The sequence below is a fragment of the Brassica rapa genome, chromosome A03 (assembly GCF_000309985.2).
Source record: "Brassica rapa cultivar Chiifu-401-42 chromosome A03, CAAS_Brap_v3.01, whole genome shotgun sequence".
Classification (NCBI taxonomy): Eukaryota; Viridiplantae; Streptophyta; class Magnoliopsida; order Brassicales; family Brassicaceae; genus Brassica; species Brassica rapa.
This window is the reverse complement of record NC_024797.2, coordinates 36,501,656-36,523,845: the sequence shown is the minus strand read 5'-3', so window position 1 is coordinate 36,523,845 and position 22,190 is coordinate 36,501,656. Positions and strand designations below refer to the sequence as shown.

The 22,190-nt window shown below is 39.4% G+C and overlaps 2 protein-coding genes across 3 annotated transcripts; one reads left to right on the top strand and one right to left on the bottom strand.

Moving 5' to 3' along the window:
• The first annotated feature begins 6,628 nt into the window (after window positions 1-6,628).
• Window positions 6,629-10,677, top strand: LOC103848215. The gene is made up of 3 exons (XM_009125171.2): window positions 6,629-6,746; window positions 9,435-10,327; window positions 10,414-10,677. The coding sequence occupies exons 1-3, from the start codon at window positions 6,629-6,631 to the stop codon at window positions 10,675-10,677; spliced, it is 1,275 nt and encodes a 424-aa protein (XP_009123419.2).
• Window positions 10,678-18,140: 7,463 nt separating this feature from the next.
• LOC103848160 (aspartic proteinase A2) lies at window positions 18,141-22,029 on the bottom strand. 2 transcript variants are annotated; one of them, XM_009125118.2, is made up of 14 exons: window positions 21,936-22,029; window positions 20,780-21,143; window positions 20,633-20,693; window positions 20,448-20,542; window positions 20,247-20,359; window positions 19,997-20,165; window positions 19,875-19,914; window positions 19,727-19,791; window positions 19,531-19,644; window positions 19,368-19,432; window positions 19,120-19,276; window positions 18,906-19,025; window positions 18,722-18,810; window positions 18,141-18,448 (listed from the first exon to the last, which is right to left on the bottom strand). In XM_009125118.2, exons 2-14 carry the CDS (start codon window positions 21,134-21,136, stop codon window positions 18,364-18,366), a joined length of 1,530 nt encoding a protein of 509 aa, XP_009123366.1. In that variant the 5' UTR covers window positions 21,137-21,143; window positions 21,936-22,029; the 3' UTR covers window positions 18,141-18,363. The 2 variants fall into 2 exon arrangements, with proteins under 2 accessions (XP_009123366.1, XP_009123367.1); XM_009125119.1 differs by having other exon boundaries at window positions 21,864-21,950.
• Between the last annotated feature and the right edge of the window lie 161 nt (window positions 22,030-22,190).

Below are 22,190 nucleotides of genomic sequence, written 5' to 3'. Positions count from 1 at the left end.
GTAAAGAAAACACACATGAAAGCCAAATCAATATGAAAAATAATTAACAACATTATAAAAATATTAGTTATTCTTATTTTAGATTTTCTTCGATGTCAAATTGAACTAGAAATCAAATAAGAAAAATATAAACCATTACATTTCCATTATTTATTATTTTCAATATAAATTAAATTTCTAAATATTTTATAAAATTAAAATATATTTTAATATAAAATAGTTTTAGTGTAAACTCACCCGTCCGTAGGGCGGGCCAACCCCTAGTATATAAATATTAAATGGTTTAAGTCTTTTCATATTTTACTAAAAGTTGTTTTTTTTGGTGGATCAACATATAAAATACGACAATGTAAACCGACAATCCTAATTTGTTTCATCACAAAAACCCAAATAATACAAATTTACATTTTACTTTTTAATATTGTTTATCTTTTTATCGAGATAAAATATCCAAAATAATTTATCATTATGAAGTTTAATTTGAAAAAAAAAACTGGAATAAATCAAATCAAAGTTCTCAAATTATATGTCAATTAAGCCAAATTTCGCTGTTTTCTCATTTTTAATATGTTGGTTGACTAATGACTACCATTTATCATTTATCTTTCAAACTGATTTAGGATTTTTACACACGTTTATTTTTATGCATTGAATAATTTATCTGTTTCAAATGATTTCATAAACGAATTTTAGTTATTCTTTTATAAATGTAATTACACGTTTATATGTAAAAATGGGAACATGTCTTGCATTCATTTATGTTTGTTTCTAATAATTTCAAAACTTTAATTCATTTATGTAAATCCTTTTATATTAAACTACAGTTTTTTCTTTTGTATGACAATCCATAGTAATAAAAACATCAATCCTAATCTGTGCTAATCATATATCAATAATAAAAATATTATTTTATCAAATTAAAATAATCACTAGAAATTGTACTATATGGTCTAATAATGAGATTTAACAAGATAATTGATTAAATTTATGAAATTTGTGAAATTAAATTTTAAACTTAGGTTATTTACCTTTGTGGTTTTTATATCTAAATTTTTTTGAATTATATGCTTTTGGAAATAAATCTGTATTTTATACTGATGATGTTATTATATATTTTTGTATAAAAATAAGATGAGACACAAAATGAAAAACTAAAGAAAATAAATATATATAACTACATTGATGATGAGTATCTTACTAAAAAATAAGATGAGACATCCACTTGTAATTTAAAAAAAACGGTTTTCCTCTCTCTCTTCACGGCGATGAAAATGGCGATTTAGGGTTTGATGATTTCGCGACGATGGGATCCGGGAATTGGAGAAGATGATTGGGTTGTTGTGATCTATCAGGATCACAAGATGGATTATGGGAATCAAGGCATTTACTCGGCTCGATTGGGGATCGTTTTGGGAATCAAAAAGGGGATCTGCAGGCGCTTAAGGATTTTCAGATCGGTACTCAATGGAGATGGAGTCCACAAATCATCAAAACGGAACTATGGATCTTTCCAGGTTGTATTTTCGATTCTGAATCCTTATTTTCCTTCTTATACATCTTGGAGATTGATCTCCGGTATCAAGGATTTGGGGCTTGGATATTATGGTTTCTTTGGGGATTGAACTCGGAGAGTATCAAATCACAGAGGAAGATCTGATGAAGGACTATATGGAAAATTGGGATCAACATAAAAGAATGATAGATGCGTCTCTTTGGAGTATCATTGTCAAGTTTAAAAAGTTGAATTTTTTTTGTGATTGTGACACAGAGTCAACTGTTGAGCCACGGTGAGGAGCAGAAGAATGGGGAGGGCATGCGTAAGAGACTGAAGATCTCGGTGGCGCATTTTAACAATTCCGCATTGATCAAGACCTACTCCAAGACGTTGATAGGGAGATGTATGAATCTGGAGTAGCAGGAAATGAAGGCGTTGTTCACAAATCTTCCAAAGATTTGGAAACTGGAGGACAGGGTTACCGGTAGTGATTTGGGTTTTGGAAAATTCCGTTTTGACTTTAAGACGGAGGAGGAGCTTGAAGCGGTGTTGAACCAGCAGCCTTTTCATTTTGATTACTGGATGCTTTCCTTGGCAAGGTGGCAACCTAAACAGTCCAAGTCTTTTCCTTCGGAAATCAAGTTCTGGGTACGAGTCATTGGACTCCCGCTGGAGTTTAGGACGGTTTGAGAGTATTGGTGGAGCTTTGGGGAGGGTGGTTGCGGTTGATGTGACGCTTAAGCGGGTCCAAGTAGTGGTTGACGCCTTCAAGGAGCTGTGCTTTGAGACGACGGTGGACTTCAAAGGAGGGGAATTTTATGACGGCGAGGAAGCAGCGGTGTCTCTGCGATATGTAAAACTTTTTGTATTTTGCAAGCTTTGCGGGAGTCTTTGTCATAAAGAGGAACTGTGTCCACTTGATGAGAAGAATGCAAAGGCGAGTCTAGAGCGCAGGAGGGAGATAAGAGAAGGCATTGAGGGATGGTCTGATAGTACGAAGCATGAGGAGCGAGCTCTTAGTTACAAGGGTGTGGTCATCAACGGGGGGCATACGGGTCAACAGCACAAGGAGAGAGAGTCGAGAGTACTATGGGAAGGGCAAGGGCAAAATGGTTGACGCAGCAGATTCAAAGTGGGTCAAGGTAGCTGAGCGGGGATCTAGGAAGCCTCCACCTCACCATGGCTACAGAGGTGAAGGTGAGGGCTCGGGGTACAAAAATACGCGGAGAGATGATGGAAGACATGGAGTTACAGGTGGGGGATTTGGTGATCAGGAGTCGCGTATTAGACCCTCTTCAGAACAATCAAGGGATGATCTACGTCAGAGGGTTCCAGCTCCTGAAGCATGGGAAGATGGAGAGATTAAGAGCTTTCAACTTGAATGAGCTAAGACCAGGCGGAGGGATCAGAGGTGATTTTGGAGGCTGGTGAGGCGGAGAAGGGATTAATTACGCTTCAGGGAATGATGGAGAAGCAGGATTATATGGCAGAGGATATTGATATGGAACTAGAGGCTATTAACGCTACCATCTTGGAGAGTGGGGTGGAGGTGGAGGCAGAAGAGGAGTTTCAGACTCTTTCGGAGGAAGAAGCCGAGCAAGCTTCTGAAGTTCAGCACAAGTATGTTCATACTCAGGAGGAAGAAGAGTTAGTGAGCGGAGATGATGATGCTGATAAAGATATGGCGGCAGGGGCGGTGGCGACGAGGCAGAGTAACCGTAAGAGGTTGGCTAAGCCTCCTATAAGCACTGCGGGAAGTAACAAGATGAGGATGGCAAGTGCGCTACTCTCCCCACGCAAGAGAGCAGCTGCCAAGGTAGGAACTCGTCATGGTGATAGTGGCAAACCAACGGAGAGCAAGGGTCCTTCAAACCCAAAACCGGTGAATCTTAAATTCTAAGGATTATGAATCAGGATTTACTTACAGAGTGGCTACGTGAGATGGAATTGGTTTATGGGGGTTGTCTTTTATTTATTTTAATACATTGCTTTGCTATTGGAGACTTAGTTGGTTTTAAGAGGGTGGGGGAAGTTGGAGTTGTTATGTTTCTTTTGATTCTTAATAAGACTTGGAATAATAATGGTTTCTTGAGTTTATGGTGGTTCCTTGGAGTATACGTAAAAGTTTTATATTACGGAGAAGGCTTGGCTTTTTTGGTTTGGCATCATGGATGTGTGTGGTGGCCTATTACTGGTTCCCTGTTTACTGTACTGAATCTGCTTTGGTGTGGAAAGCTGGTGCACGTATGGCTTTTGAGGAGTTGGGAGTTGAAAGGTATAGTTGGGAATATAGTAAATGCATTTGGTTTCTTTGCTTTGGGGATTACATATGGTTTATCAGATCAATATAAAGAACACGACTTAGCATTTGTTCAGAATGGTGCGTTATATTTATTGGTGGCACAAATCTTTCTAGAACACAAGTATTTTCTAATTTTAATCTATTCTTTCGATTACTTGAAATGGTGCTTGGGAAACATTACGCAAAATATTGGTTCAGGATTAAATGGGCTTATTGAATCGTACTTTCATGTTAATGGGTCTGCAAAGAAGCTTTATGTCCGTATTCTGATGATTGAAAAAAGGAATAATGGGTTTCAATGGGGTTCCTCATATGATAGATCGTATCTCTCACAAGATTGATTGTGATTTACTGGTTTTTGGAACCTGGAGATTCTAAGATTGCTGGGTATCATTAAACTCCAATCTTCTGGCTCGGTAGAGCAATATGAGCAGATTTATATATGAAAATATTAAGTTGGAATTGCAGAGGTTTTGGAAGTCATTGGATAATAAGTTATCTTCGAGAAACATGGCATAAACATAAACCAGACTTTTTGTTTTTATCAGAAACGAAACATGATTTTGGATTCGTACAAGGTTTTCAATCACATTTTCGTTATGATACTCTGGTTACGGTGGATCCAATTGGGAGAAGTGGCGGTTTAGCCCTTTTTTATAATAATGAGTACCAAGTTAAAATATTATATTCTAACAATAGAATGATAGATGTCGAGGCGATGGCCAAAGGGAAACAAGTATTCCTTACTTTTGTATATGGAGAGCCGGATCAAAGTTTGAGAGATCATGTATGGGAAAGGTTAACCCGATATGGTTTAGCTAGATCGGAGCCCTGGTTTATTATAGGCGATCTAAACGAAATTACGGGGAATCACGAAAAAGTTGGAGGATCTCTAAGATGTGCGACGTCCTTTATCCCTTTCAACAATATGATAAGGAATAGTGAACTATTAGAATTCCCGGCTCGTGGTAATAAAATGTCATGGCAGGGACGAAGAGGTAAAAAAAAAGAAGCTGTAACGGTTAGATGTCGACTGGATAGAGCCTTGGCTAATGAGGAATGGCATACACTCTTCCCATTTTCTATACACAGAATATTTGAAGATGGTGGGATCGGATCATCGACCGGTGATTGCTTTTCTGGAAGATAAATTATCAAGGAAAAAAAGAGGTCAGTTCAGGTTTGATAAGCGGTGGATAGGTCAGGCGAGGCTTATGGAATCAATTGTGTCGGGTTGGACAGAAAATCAGGAGGGCCAACCAGGGGATTTTATTACCAAAATTAATAATTGTCGACATGAAATATCTTCATGGCGACAATCAACCTTATGGGAACGAAAAAATTCAGAATCTTCAACAAGCTTTGGATGATGTACAAACAGATAACAATAGATCCTAAGAGGATATTATTGAGATTTCCAGGAAATTACAGGAGGCCTATAAGGATGAGGAGGAGTATTGGCATCAGAAGAGTCGAAATATGTGGTATTCATCCGGAGATTTGAATACTAAGTTTTATTATGCTCTAACAAAGCAACGTCGAATCCGAAATAAAATAGTGGGCCTCCATGATGATGCGGGTAATTGGATCACAGATGAGAACGGTGTTGAAAAGGTGGTGGTAGATTATTTTGATGGTTTGTTTAATTCTACTAATCCTACGGAGTTTGATAGTTTCTTGGAGGAGATAGGACCATCAATTTCTCATCAGATGAATCAAAGGTTATTGCAGTTAGCAACGGAGGAAGAGGTGAGACAAGCTTTATTTATGATGCATCCGGAGAAAGCGCCAAGACCGGATGGAATATTTTTTTTCAGCATTCCAGGCATGTTATCAAAAAGGATGTGGTCGAGCTGGTGAATAATTTTTTGGTATCAGGTGATTTGGATCCAAGGCTGAACATAACTAATATTTGTATGATCCCAAAAGTGGAGAGACCGACAAGGATGACGGAACTGAGACCGATAAATCTTTGTAATGTGGGCTATAAAATAATTTCGAAGGTTTTGTGTCAAAAGCTAAAAATTTGTCTTCCCAAACTAATTTCAGAGACACAATCGGCTTTTGTGGCAGGAATGTTAATTTCGGATAATATTCTTGTCGCGCAGGAAATATTTCATAGTTTGAGAGCCAATAAGTCTTGTCAAAATAAGTTTATGGTAATAAAAACAGATATGAGTAAGGCATATGATCGGATACAGTGGAATTTTATTGAGGCTCTCCTTCAAAAAATGGGTTTTGCTCCTCATTGGATTAAATTAATGCGAGAGTGTGTCTCTTCGGTTCAATATAGGGTGCTTCTCAATGGGCAGCCACAATGTCTAATTATTCCCCAGCGGGGATTACGCCAAGGCGATCCTTTATCCCCTTACTTATTTATCATGTGTACGGAGGCATCAATTTCAAATATTAAAAAGGCGGAACTGATGAAACGATTAACTGGTATGAAAGTGGTGAGAGCTTGCCCTGCAATCTCTCATTTGTTATTCGCAGATGATAGTTTGTTCTTTTGTAAGGCAAACAAGGAAGAGTGTCAAACTATACTCAGGATTCTAAAGGAATATGAGACCGTCTCTAGACAACAAATAAATTTCCAGAAATCCTCAATTCAATTTGGAAATAAGATTGATGAAGATAGTCGTCAAGAATTGAGGGACATCTTGGGAATTCAGAATTTAGGTGGAATGGGATCTTATTTAGGCTTGCCCGAAAGCCTAGGAAGTTCTAAGGTACAAGTGTTTGGATTCGTACAAGAGCGGTTAAATAATATTGTTAATGGATGGACTTTCAGATTTTTTACTAAGGGGGGCAAGGAGCTGATTATTAAATCAATGATTACGGCTCTGCCAAACCATGTGATGTCTGTGTATCGGTTACCAAAAACGACTGTGAAGAAGCTAACGGGTGCTGTTGCGCAGTTTTGGTGGAGTCCAGAAGGTAGTACAAGAGGTATGCATTGGAAATCATGAGATAAATTGTGTGTCCATAAGGATAATGGTGGGTTAGGTTTTAACGACTTGACTGATTTTAATACGGCAATGGTTGGAAAGCAATTGTGGCGGCTGATCGAGAAGCCAAATTCTCTTTTTTTCTCGAGTTTTTAAAGGACGATATTACAGGAATGCTTCACCCCTGGATCCGATTCGCTCATATTCCCCGTCATATGGCTGGAGGAGTATTACTTCTGCTAGATCTCAGGTTTGTAAATGACTAATTAAAAGGGTGGGAACATGATCATCTATTTCAGTATGGAACCATCCACTCGCCCGAGACCAGCTAACAAAAACCTTCATAATAGTTACCCGGAGCTCACAGTGGATTCTCACATTAACTCGGAATCCCGCACATGGAATTTACAGGCAATTAGGGATTTGGTGGATCCACATGATGCAAAAATAATCGAAAGTATACAATTGTGTAGAAATCGGATGGAAGATAGGAATGGATGGCATTTCACCAAGAATGGGAAATGCACGGAACAATCAGGGTACCAAGTGGAAAGGATTTATCCTGATAAGGAAAAACTACCAGAATTTTATGGGCCCAATGTTGATATACTTAAAGCTTTCTGCTGGAACGTGAGGTGTCCTTCAAAGTTAAAGCATTTTTTATGGCAGTTGATATCAGGTTGTATAGCGGTAACGAAAAATCTTAGAGCAAGAGGAATACAAGGAGATACGTGCTGTGCACGGTGTGGTGATCCGGATGAATCAATAAACCATGTATTTTTTTAATGTCCTCCAGCTCGTCAAGTCTGGACACTATCTAAAATGCCATCAAATCCGGATTTTTTTCCTATTGGCTCTCTTTTTACTAATGTGGACCATCTATTTTGGAGAGTTAATCCAAAGATGGAGAATCATCAGTTTGTATAGATACTATGGTACATTTGGAAGGGTCGGAACAATAAAGTATTCAGTAACCTTGATATTGATCCCAAGGAAACACTTCGATTAGCAGAAGTCGAATCAACACTTTGGGCTGAGGCACATGTTAGTAACAACAGGTGTGCACAAGAAGTACATGTTAGGCCTAACGTAGGAACCACAGGAAGATGGTGTTTCACAGATGGTTCTTGGAAAGATAACGATCTATTTTCAGGGCAAGGTTGGCTCAATACATTACCAGGGTTTGATGGTTTACTAGGAGCAAGAAATTTAAGGGCATGTCTTTCACCGCTTCATGCGGAGATGGAGACATTAATTTGGGCAATGGAATGCATGAGAAACTTAAGACAGTTTCAGGTTACGTTTGCAACGGATTGTTCTCAATTGGTTAAGATGGTTTCAGAACCAGGGGAATGGCCAGGATTTGAAAGCTACCTGCAAGATATTAAGCTGCTGAGAAGAAGTTTCGTCAACTCATATATTGTTCATGTACCTAGGCCGGAGAATACAAGGGCGGATAGTTTGGCACGTAGTGCTCGGCAACAACCGTCTTTCGTCGTACACATGGATTCAGAGTTACCACCTTGGTTTACAGGGTCTATATGAGTCTGTAATCTTTTTGTTGTCAAAAAAAAAAAACTAAAAAATAAGATAGACACAAAATGAGAAGAGTATAGTACATTTCGATTTATTTAGGTAATTAGTATACGAATGATCGTGCGGTTTAGTCTATTGTATATATTTACTAGGCAGGGCTTTTCGAGTATGGGTTAGGATATTTTGGATATCGGGTAATTCGTATAAGAGACTAGAGAAACCATTTACCACCAACTTATTTTCGGTTCGGATAGTTTCGAATTGGGTTTGGTTCGGATAGAAAAACTAGAAATAAAAAACATAAAATTTTTGGTTTTCATTTAGTTTCTATTTTAGTTCTATTATTTCAGATATTTAATTTGGATTAAATATCAGATATTTTGGTAAAGTATCGAATAATTATAACGATTATGATAAAAAAATTTATATTTTGGATTATTTCAAATATTTTAGATAAATTATCCGGATACCGTTCACCTTCACGTGACAGCCTCTTTCCGCCTCAGTTTTACTCCTCCCTGCTCACCCTATTTCTGGAACGACGTTTTTTAGAGAATTTTAACGCTTAAGACACTTATTCAGTTATCAATTACTGATGGGGACACATTTGATATTAGACACACATTAGGTATGAGTAAAGAGACAAAAACCCCTAAGACTAACCAGACTACGGTTTCTCTTCGTGTTTCAATCACAAAAGGAGTTACGCTCACAATCTGTCTCACACGTGTGAATTTTACTCTAGATCTCAGACTCACCCATTCTATTCTCATCTTTCTCTTCTAGCCACCGGAACCCTAGATCTCCTACTCCTACATTCCGTGTTCATTGGCTCCATGTTCGAGACTTATGGGTTTTACTCCGAGACTTCTGGGTTTGAGACTTTGAGACTACGAGACTTCGAGACTCCGAGACTCTGAGACTCCGTCATATCACCTCCGTGTTCATCGGCTCTCCGACATGCAAGGTTAGTTGTCCTCTTAAATCTTCTCCAGATTTCATAGATCTATTCCTAAAACCTTTCGATTTCCGATTTCTCTTATTGTATACGACTTTATTCAATGAACTTTTTTTTTGTCGATTTTCGAATTTCTAGATATGTTCTCCTTCCTTTCTTCTTATATTCATACTTTACTTTGGTTACCATTGTTAGGAGACAATGAACTAGACAACCGTCTCCCTCAGAGGCTGTTTGCGACCGATAGATTCCCCGTCCATCGCCTCAATATTTACTCCAAACCAGACCTGCTCGCATTCGTCCATGATGTTCTCCGCGGCACTTCTGAGTTCAAGACGATTAGAGATTCGTGTTTTGGGAAGTTGTTTGACCTGCCGGCACGTCAATGCCCTGTCTCTTGCAAACTGATTCACTCTTTACTCTCTCGACAGCTGCTAGTTGATGATCCACACACCCTATGGACTGCCTTTTCAGGTCAACCTTTGCGATTCGGCCTTCAAGAATTTGGCACCATCACTGGTCTGCCTTGCGGTGCCTTTCCTGTTGGCCATCTCCCACCTAAAAACAAGCGGAATCAAGCATCGAAGGATAAGATATGGAAGAAGCTTATTGGTAAACATGAACTCACAACTTGTGCTGATATACGACACATGCTCGAGACAGAGACGAATATGGATGAGTGGAGGAAGGTCCGTTTGGCGTTAATCTTGATTGTAGATGGTGTTCTTATCGCTCACCAACAAACTCCCCGACCCACGTTCAAATATGTTCAAATGGTTGATAATCTGGAAACTTTTTTCCAATTCCCTTGGGGCAGAGAGTCTTTTTGCAAGACACTTGCTTGCATGAAACCTCAACAAGGAGAAGATCCTAGCTCCCTTGTTCGGGGTCTTAAGCAAGAAACGCTACACCAAATGGGGTTCTCACTTGTCCTACAGTTGGTTGCGTTCCGTGCTATTCCAAAGCTTCTGAAAATAATCCCAGCTCCCCACAGCTCTCTCACAATCATGGAACTCGAAGAAGACCATCTCCCGGACCACCCCTCGATCAACATCAATGACGTACTAACAATTGAAGCTGAAGAAAATGTGAGTCCCCAAGATTACTCTTTTTTATTGTTCTGTCACTCTCTATCATTTAGTAACAACAAAAGTGTCATGTTTGGTATTTTCAGCTTTTCGTGACACCAATCATACCAATCGAGAGACAAGCAGATCCTGGATGGGGAGTGTGGCCAGACATAGTCAACGATGAAAGATTAGCTTACATGGAGGAACTCATAGCTGACAAACGACCTTTCAGAAAGTCGATGTGGCCAGGGAGAGATACTTCTTTGCCTCTCATCCCTCCTCCAACGGTCGAAGAGAAACCAGTCCACAAGAAAGCCCTCAAACCGAAACACACTGGAAAGAACAAAGCCTCTACAGCCAAACCGTAGTACCAGGAAAACATCAACAGCCCGGAAGCAGAGACGCATCAGCAACTACTTTGTCCGTAATGGGTCTACGTCAAGCAAGTCCTACGAGGAGATTTTGGAGACTATCACCGAGCTTTCTAGCCAAGTTACAGCTGTTCAAAATGAGCAAAAGAGGTTGCTCGAGATGATTGAAAAACTTAAACAACGTCCTCACACCAAACGCTCGAGAGAAGCCTCTCTGCTACCTCGTATGAAGAAGTTCAAAAAGAGACGCCGTCAGAAAAGTCAAACTCATTCAACTCTTCAGCCCACTGATTCTCCACGCAACAACACGGTAACCATATTAATACCTATATCTCAATTAACATTGACGCAAAATGTTATGCCATTAACATTGTCGCAAAATGCCCATGTCTCAGATGTCAAGTCCTCTGCATCACGAAGATGATACCTCGTGCCAGTCACCAATACTCAGCCAGTACGCTGTTCAACATCATCGCTCAAATGTAGACAACATACAAGATAGCGAACCGCTTACACAGAAATCACCTGACCACTGCTCACCCATCCAAAAATCCCCTGACCACATCTCGCCCATCCACAAATCACCTGACCCCAGCTCACCCGTCCAGAATTCGCCGTCACCTGAACGTAAATACCCAATTCACATCTCCCCGTTTACTTTGCCGTCACTCCTCCATGTTTCACCTGTCCATACCTCACCGGTGCACACCACGCCGGAACTGCCCGTAGCCACCCCCAACGACTTCACTGGCACGAAGGGGTGTGATTTATGATGCGAGTGATCACCCCAACACCCCTCCTTTCCACCACTTACTCTACCAGAGTCTTGAAAACTTTGAGCCTATCTATGACCTAACACCCGCTGATGATGGTCCGGGACTTTCTTTTCCCCTCAACCTCCTTTATCTCCTATCACACGTCCCCATTTAACACCTAGCCCATCTCCAACCAAGAGTACCGACACTGGATCAGGTTTTGCTCAACACGCTACTTCCGTCAATGCTTTTACAGCTACCGCCTCATCAAGCCGCACTCCACACCACAACTCTCATGTGGAAAACCACCAGGTAATCCACCCCTTAAGATACCTTTACTACTCCGTTAAAAGAAGACTTCATCAACTGAATGGCTGTTGTATTTAACAGGGAGGTCAAAACGAATCTGAAGTTATGGAACTAAGTGACTCTTCCCCTGCAAGAGAAGCTCTAGCGCACACTCCTTCTGATGCGGAGTTGCACTTAGCCAATGAACTCTTACGCTGTCCTATGGTGCCATCGCAGAGATTGATATCTCCCCTTCCCTTGCAGATATGGGAGCTTTTCCATGACACGATTTCCTCAGCGAAGAATGTGTACAAAATCCTCTACCTTTACATTTCTTATACATTTTCCCACTATTTCTTTGAATTTAATCTTGCATTTTCCACTGCTTCCACATCACGCCCTCGAAGTTCGTCTTCTCCAACAAACTCTTACTATAATTATCTGTACCAACACATTGGACCACCACCTACGTATGTGCACTCCTACATAATCTTGTAATTATTTCTTTGATTTCAACCTTGTAATTATTCCATGTGCTTGATACTCGATCCTTGGTTTCATTTTTTCAGCATATTGAGATTTTGATGTACATGCTAGCTGAGAGGCACGCCCAACTTCTCCAGGGAGAGAACCTCCTCTTTTCTACTCCGCATCTGACGTCCATTATTCAGCAAAAATGGAGACAGTTCAAAGCCGCTAGAATCAAAGACACATTTCAGTGGGATAAGCGCATCTCAGATTTCATCACTACTCCAGGGAAGAAATGGATGGAGGATGTTACGACTGTGTACACACCCATGATTTGGAAAGATCGTCATTGGGTTGGTCTTGCTATCAATCTCGACGTGGGACTTGTTGAAATATTGGACTCCAACCCAACTTTGTATTCGGATAGCAAGGTGGAGAAATTTATGGAACCAGTTACAACGTCTCTGCCATACCTCATCAAGCGGTTTGCTGATCCACAACTAACGCAGTTCCGCCATCTATCTCCTTTTGCTTGGAACCGAATACCAGATCTCTACATCAACCAGCGTTCTGGTGACTGCGGGCCAGTTAGTGTGAAGTTCTTGGAGATGCATGCACATGGCGACCCGGAGCCTAACATTTTTTCTTTAATCGATGAAAACGTTGACGACCTCCGCAAACAATACACCCTGGATGTCTACAAGTCAATTGTCCTTCCTGCCTACCACCCACCACTCAACTAGATTGCTAGTTTCTCACAGCTACTCTATGTTTTATATTTCTCTGCTATATTTTCTGCGGTTAATCAACTAAGTTAGTCTCGGTGCTAGTGGTTTCTCCTCCTTCAAAGGAGTGATTTTAAGCCCCTTTTGTAATATTCTACTATCTGTCATCTTAGACTTCCTTTGGCCTCCTTCCTAGAGAAGGTCTTAATATGTATTCAGTACTCAAACGCTTATCTAGTAGGAGACTTCTATTCCCAAAACATGTTTCATTCTTTTCTGTTATGTACGTTAGTTCATTATGTTATGTATGTTCAGCCACTGTTATGCTCGCTCAGCAAGACTATGTCATCCACTAAACTAAGCTGACCACAAAACATGCATCCACAGGGACTCCAGCCACAACTCAGCCACATGCATCTTAGACTTCCTTTGGCCTCCTTCCTAGAGAAGGTCTTAATATGTATTCAGCACTCAAACGCTTATCTAGTAGGAGACTTCTATTCCCAAAACATGTTTCATTATTTTCTGTTATGTATGTTAGTTCATTATGTTATGTATGTTCAGCTACTATTATGCTCGCTCAGCAAGACTATGTCATCCACTAAACTAAGTTGACCACAAAACATGCATCCACAGGGACTCCAGCCACAACTCGGTTTATGGTTGAAAACAGAAAACACACAGACACTTATCCTAGTTCACGCAGCATCTCAACACAATGCTCTATCATTGTTACGAGATTCTAATCTTCTTTATAAACAGATAATAGTTTGCACTATCCCCCATTTTAGTCAAATGTCACATTGTATTAACCACCTAAAACTTGATTTGTTTAGATACAACAAATAATCGACTACCACAAACGTAGATTGATCTAAAAATTATTTTTGTTTACACCCATAAATGGACGTTAAACGACTGTCACACTTGAAACTGAAACCAAAAGCCAACCTCATTATTGTTTGAGATTATTGTTTTAAGGTCATAACACAAGAAAAACGTAAAATCAAGCACATTCACCACTAATGTTTCCCTTCAACAAACCAGAACCAGGATTCTCTTAAATCAAGAACCTCTCTTCACGCTTTCAACTCTCACCTATATGGGGTTAGTGTAGTTTGTCCTGTTGTGTCCTTCACACCTGCACCTTCCACACTTGTTTGGAACTAGTTTCTTCTTCTTAGGTACCTGCCACAATAACGTACTTGGTCAATCGCAATCTACTCCTACAACAAACAACAATTCTTCTCTTTATCTAAACCACACTATAACACTTACCGGGAATTTTCCAGTAGAAGGAATCATGTTTTTCCTACGGCGTCCTGCTGGTCTCTTTGTCAAAAGGGGTAGCAAAGAACACTCTCTCACATCCTCTGGAATGTCCACGTCTCGGGGATTACCTTCAGGGTATATCGCACCAGCATATGTGTCTCTCCATGTTGTTGTCCTGTAACAATGACCAACCAAAGTTGTATGCGGCAGCCATATTTTATCTGTTGCAATCATAGCATGGCCGCACAGAATTTTAATATTCTCAAAATACTTGCACGAACATTTCTTCTCATCGAGCATAACTTGATCCTTTGCTTCAAACTTCCCCACGATAGAAGTGCACCAACTCGAGACAGAGTGAATTTTGCTCTCCTTAACTGTGGCCATATTACTCGTCATCTCTTACACCTCTATGCTTACCAGACCTCGGTGCTTCTCTGCTTTCTTCCTCCTTGCACAAAACCATCGCGTCATCATCCGTTGAATGAACATAATTAGCTCTGTTATAGTTCTGTTTCTTCCTTCCAACAAAGCTTTGTTCAACTGCTCTGCTATGTTGCTCGTCATAATATTATAGCGGTTACCCCTGAATTCTGCCATTGACCAATGTGAAACTCCTATATTTCCCAAATAAACTCCGCAGGCACTATTCGTAGCTCTGATCTTGCTGTATAGCTCCTTGTACTCCCGAGGCCTATGTGCCATTGCTGCTGCAGTTACCAGTTTCGCTAGTCCTTTGCTTGAAAAGCGAGAATTCACATTACGGGCCAGATGCACGATGCACGCCCCGTGGTGAGCCATAGGATAAACTCGTGCCACAGCTGTCGCAATACTTGAAGCACGATCAGATACAATAGCCAGCTGTGGGGAGTCAGCTAAGATGCGTTCAACTTTTTGCAGGAACCATGTCCACGCTTCTTCGTTCTCTGCATCTACAACTCCAAAAGCCAGCGGGAAGATATGGAAATTAGCATCCTGCCCACTAGCTGTCAGCAACACCCCTTTATATTTACCTCCTAAATGTGTTCCATCAATCACAAGCACAGGCCTCAGCTTCTTAAACCCAGCAATAGACGCACCAAAGGCTAGGAACAAATACAAAAAACGCTCATCACCATCATCATCTGCCTCTGTCTCAATGTCAGCAACAGTCCCCGGATTTGCTAGCTTCAACATGTATAAATACTCAGGGAGTTTACTATAAGCATCCTCATCTGTACCTCTAATACCAATAACAGCTTTCTCTTTAGCTCTGTAGCACTTCATATAAGATGCAATAATGCGAAGATCCTCCAGAACAAGCTTCTGCAACTCGCGAGGCACTGGACCTTTCCCCGGTTCACCAAACTTGGACTTATAGACAGCAACAATCACACGGGATATGGCTTTGCTTTTGTATCCCATCCTTGACTCATAAGGACACAGATGATCAAGTTGAGCCTTCCGAATTTCATAATACTCACAGCCCCTCACCTCATGTGCTGTCACACGCCAATCACAATGTTCATCTGGACATTCCATAACAAACGAGTTCACCTTCGTTCTTGTCTGTTTGAAATGGAACTGATGTTTAATCGCATAAATAGCTAATGCTATCTGACAATCTTCTTTGCTGCCAAATACTTTCCCAACATATATCTTTCCATCATCTTCATCCACATCCATGTCAAGTATCTCAGCAGCATCATAGTTTGTATCATCAAACATTGGAGGAATATCAAACTCTTCATCATCAATCTCTTCAAGCTTCCTCTGACACGGTTTTCTACCAGAGCCCACATCAGTGGCTTCCGCACCATTCCCAAACCACGGGTTGCTGTCTTGAAAGTTCTCGGCTTTGGGAGATTTTCCACTGCTTGTTCCGCCAACTTCAACCATGTGATCGAATGCATTGTTTGTTGTGCACATGTAAGTTCGAGGTCCATCATTCTTTGTCAAACCAGAAACAATTTCATCTGCATTGTAGACTACATCAACCGCATAGGAACCTCCAAAGTCTCCTTTTAGCAGTGGACTCCAGAACTCTTTGTCATAACTACGGGGTCTGATGTCACTCTCATCCACATCTCCACTCCCATCCACAGTTCCCCCTGAGCTTTGACTTCCGCGTCCTTGTTCAGATTCTCTCTTCTGCTTGCTTCGAGATTTTATTTTCTCTTCCACCTTCTCAACCTCCCGGACAAACTCTTCATCTTCGAGGTTAACAACATCTACTTTCGAAACGCCTGTTGAAGCACATGCTTCTTTGGACACCCCACTACCGACGAAAGATTCTTTCCTTATTATCTTTGCAGGAGTCACGCAACCCATACCAGAATCATCTATGTGGTCACTCCCTTTCTGCTTTTCAACCTTCTCAAACTTAGCAAACAGGTTCATTGCTCCCCTCACCTTCATATGCTCCAGGAAATAACGTATACCACCATCACTAGTCAGCAAAGCAGGCGGTGTTTTAAGTCCTGTCGCAAGCTCGTAGCTCGTTGGTGGCCAATAACTGAGCGACACTTTGAAATCACCCTCTTGAACCCTGAACTCCTTCAACACGTTTCCTTCCAGCTCAAGCAAACTGATTCCCTCGTACAACGGCACAAGCCTCGCCATCTGCCTCTTGTCAATAACGAAATCCCAGCTAGCTCCTCCACAAATAACCATACATTGTTCCTCCATGATTAGAACCTGCAACAATACAAGATGAACATCATGAGCTTACACATTTAGCTTAACTCGTAATAACTCAAGAAAATTCCTTGAATCTCACCAAAAAAAAACGTCTTTGCAAATCTCTGACGTCGCTACAGCCGAAGACAAAAGTAAGAAACGAGCTGGTCATAAATGCACGTCGCCATCTTTATCGTTATTAAAGCAAAAACATCGTACACTACTCACAGCCGTTAGATCTCTTTAGACACTTTTAAACTTGTGGCCCAGATTAAAACACACCCATCCATAAGACAAAACCTCTTTAGTGTTTACATTTGATCTGAGTTAAAGTAACCTAACCACACATAACACAACTAACTGGGCTTAAGGGCATAAAGGTAACAAAAAGGACAGCTGTCCAATTAAAGTGTCCCAAAAGTCCAATGTGTCTCTAGATGTTAAAACAACTCAAAATGTGGCTTATAAGGTAACCAACTCCGTTTTTTAAATAAGCTTATGGTCAAAAAAAACAACTGTGTGTATTAGGGTTAAGTTTATTTGTCAAGTTGAACCGTACGACTACTAAAATGCATATATATTTTAATTATTATGATTTAGATAAAAATTTATTATATATTATAAAAACTAGAATATTTAAATTATTATTTTTTGTTCCTAAATTTCTTACAAAACTTTATATAAGTTTGAGAAATTTTATTTTGAATAGGTCTCCGTAAATCTCAGATTCGGCTCTTGTTCTAGTCCGGGTATTCAGTTCCAATATTTTTGCCCAGGTCTAATATTTACCATGTTTCGCGTTCTATGTTTGATTTAAATTAAATTTTCCTGCATCATCTACTAAAATTGCTTTAATTTTATATTTTCTATAAATTATCTGTAATGAAATAACTATAATAATTTCAAATTATAATGGTATTTCTTGTAGTTATGTACATGAACAAAGTGTCATACAAAAAAAGAAAGACATGTCATAACTTCTCGTTGTGTAGATGACCTTTAAGAGTTAGAAATATAATGTCTTTTGCAGAAAGAAAAGCATCTCCAAAACTTTCAACATGTCTTCCTTTTTGATGGCAAACACCTAAGCTATACACATCTTATAATATAAAAAAAATGTCGAGCATAAATCAATAGCAATCGTATCTCAAATTCTTAAACAGCTTTGATCATAACTAGCTTCAGGATTAAAAGTAGATAAAACAACTTATCACCGGATGAAGAACAGAAACACTTCAACTTAGCATCGGAATATTAACAGAAGTAGTCAAGCAGAGTTTCACACAACAAGACAGATGAGAAGGGAGAGCGTTTAACTCAAGTCAACAAGTGGAAACAGGTTTCACATCACAACACATAACAAAATATCTACAGAAACAGAGTTTAACCCAAGTCAGATGAGAAGGGAGATAGTTTAACACCAGTCAACAAGTGCAAAGAGGTTTCACATCACAACACACAACAAAAGCTTTTATAAAACACATAACAAAAGAAACCGAACTGAGGTTGTTCTTTGTTTACGCAGCTTCTGCGAAGCCAACCTGCTCGTTGCCAAAGTCAAAGACAGTGTGGTATCTTCCCATAAACACATCTCCCAGTATCCTGGCACAAAAATCAAGAATCAAGATTTCGATGAATCTCACACTCAGAGTGTTAAGATTTAGATGATATTTGTTTGCATTTCCATTTAGATTTAGATTTAGATTTAGAATTAAGGTATGTTTTTCTCAACAACCAAAAACATTTTAAACAAAACTTATTTGACAGTTGTAAATGTAAACGCCAAATGAATCCATAAATCACATTTGAAACAATCAAAAGCCTAGATGAATCTAATACTTGAGAAATATTATTTTTTATGCCAAGAGAATTTACCAGAGAGGTCCACGAGGTGGAGGCAAGTCGAGCGCAGTAAAGCCACTGATGCATTGTGCCACTGGTCCTTCCCCAATCTTCAGTACGTACTATTAATCCCACAAACGAGATATCAGCCAAGATATGTTCAGAATGCTACAAAAGGCTCATCGAGTCTCAAACATAAATGTTCTCAAACAAGTACCTCTTCTGGAGAAAGATCAAAGACTTTGCCTCCAATGGTGAATGAAACAGTAGGCATTTTAGAGAGTTGTGAGCAGTCGACTGCAGACTCTCCATTAGGACTCGGCATGCGTTCGCATATCTGAGAATGTTTTGGGAATTTTAGGACCAGAATACAGAAGAATCTCATTGCTATATTTCAGGAACAAATTGTGATAGACATTTGTTCTTCTTACGTCATTAATGTTGTTCACTATACGCTTTTGAGTCATGTTCTGCATTAACTGGCTTTGTATCCACATAACTGCCATTTCACATGGAGCACAACCAGCATCTCGGAGACCGCTAGATGACTTTGTGTTTTCCTTTTCCACCACTGACTCAATCCCCATACTAAACATAACACAATAACAGTCAATAAACACAAGAAGACTGCGAAAACGTGTGTATAGTATTGTTATGTATATAGATATAGGGAATTTACCTGACCCCATGGGTGCCATCGAATGTGCAAAGACCTATCTTTGAGCAGATATGCTTTGGTTGAGCCTGAAAGGAAAAAAAAAAGAGTTTTATATGCAGAATCCAGACATGCGTTCTCGCCGATTCTCTGAGTTCATCTTTTACCAAGTTAATTATATTCTTACCTTAGCCAAAAGTAAATCCAAAATGGTTTGTCCATACTGATCCACAACAGTTTTGCATTGCTGGCTAACAACTCCAGATGCTCCGATAGCTTTATTTATCATGGCAATCACAGCCTAGCAAAACCAATAAAAAAAGATCAAGCATATATTCCACCAAACTAAATTTCTATAAGAACCCTCGACGATTGTTGATTACTGTTGGCCCTGCAAGTAACGATGTTCCAGAATCTGCTATTGCAGTACAACCATTTCCACAGTATCCTGTTACAAAAGAGAATCATGTTTCAATAACTAATATGGACGAACGTAACACGAATACACGATATGATAACTAATACACGTACCAGTAGATTTGCCGGCAATGAGAACCTCACCCATATCAAACTATTACCAAAATAATAACTTAAATGAGATCTGACTAATAAACATTCGTGGCAAATCAAGAATAATAACACAAAGAACAAACCTGCCAGTAACCCCTTCGTGAAACAGGAACATATGTGTGTTCTCCCTTGAAGTGCTTTGGATCAACACCGCCAAATATAAGTTCACCGCCTTCTTCACTCTTTGTGTCACGGTTAAGCCAAAATGAGAACACTGGTTTCTTGATAAGACCTTGCTTGAGCATATTGTACCTGTAAGAAATTTAAAACTGTTGTCACTAATGGGGGGTGTGTGTAAGTAAGTAACCACAATCCAAAATAGTGCACGCATACCAAACAGGAGTGGCGTTTCCAACAGAGATCTCTTGGAATCCAAGACCAAGAAGACCATCAAACTTAGCCACCAAGAAAGTTAAACCAGGCTCACTGGTTGCCTCAATAAACTCCTAAACAACATAGGCAATATGCAGAAAGTAAAGTCAAATCGATAGAAAAAATATGAGCATTAAAAGAAGAGTAGGACATATAATTCACCTGATTTTTGACAACTAAGTCACCAACCGTGACAGCATCATAACTGAAGAAACCAGAGATGGATCCAGATCCGTAATGGATTGCTGCACGTTTTCCTGGAACATACAATTTTAGAGCTTATCAACATCAATTATTAATGTAGGGTTAAGTAGCACAAAACGAAAGAATCAAAAGAGAAAACGTACCACTCTCCTTGTAAGTGCTTGACCGCGAGGACTTGTACTTGGAATGAAAGAAACAAGACAGCTAGATAAAGTAAACAACACAATAAGTTTTCTCTTAAACTAATCACATTTAACAATTGTAAACTAAATGCTAAAATAAAAGCTTACCGAGAAATAACATTTCCCTGATGGTACCCAAAGGTTAGAGCTCCCCGTGTCGAAAATCACTGTGAACTTCTGTGGTGGAGTACCGATAGCAATCTCACCATAGTATTGAGCATCCAAGTAGTTCTTCAACGCAACGATGTCAGCATCTCCAGCATTCTTGTCGTTTGAACGGAACTCTTTTAAGGAAGATCGAAAGGCTTTTTCTTGCTTGGAACCAAAGCGTGTGGCAAGTCGATTGGTAGGATCCAACTTCAGTTTTTTCAGGCCAACTCTTAATGTTCCGTCATTGCTCTCAGAAGAAGCGGAGAAAAACACCAAGAAGGACACAAAGAGTGAAGTAACCGAGTATGCACCCATCTTTGACCTATGAATTAGTTGACATCAATTGATAGAGAAAAAAAACATTAGTTGACATCAATAGACAAAAAGACTCCATTTAATTAGATCAACGAGCTAAAACAAATTACGAGTTAAAATTAACATGCAACTCAACTATCAACGCTATTTACAGAAGAAAAAAATAGTTAATGACAAGTGTGTAGTTTAAACAAGTAAAAAACACACAGGATTTTGTAAAATGAAAGAGAACCTTTTTAATTGAAGGGATTATGATATGAAAGGGACTTTAGACAACGATGATTTCTTATAGCTAATCTCGTCTCCATTATAAGAAAAAGATCCTCAGAAAATCGTAAATCAACCACAAATCAGTAACAAAACTAGACATTTTAATTAATCAATCAAAGCAAATAACCTGAGGACAACAAAATCAAGAATCTTTCATTACAAGAAAAAAGACCGCATCAGCAAGAAAAAAACGGGGATCTTTCACCTCAGAAAACAACACTAAGGTTGCAGAATCAAACAAACCTTAAGCTCCAAACACAGAATCAAATAAGACGACAAGTACATCACAAAACAGACATGCAAAAACAGCCCAACTTTCAAAAAACAAATATGCAAGAGAATATTATCATGGTTCATGAAACCACAATCACTCGAATCAAAGAACATGGAAAAGAAAAAGAAAACAATATTATCACACTGCCAGTCTTGGGACAACACTCGGATTTTATAGTCAGACCTGACTTTAGAAAACGAGAAATGGTAATGAGATTAATATAACTCAAAACTGACGAGAGCGTTAAGCACTCACCAGAGGCTTCAGGAGATTTCTCAGAAACATGTGAGAGTAAAAAATAAACAGTTTCAATTATCGAAGAAAAGATTGCTAATATGCCGCCACGACATGCACAGCGGGTCCCACAAAAAAGAAGCAACTAAATATTTTTCAATTTTGGATTAAAGATTTTTCCGTTGATGGTGTAATAACTAAGAGCATCATTATCCTAGAGATCCTAAATGGGTCTCTTATTTTTTTTTTAATATTTTTTAGTTGTAAAAGTTAATT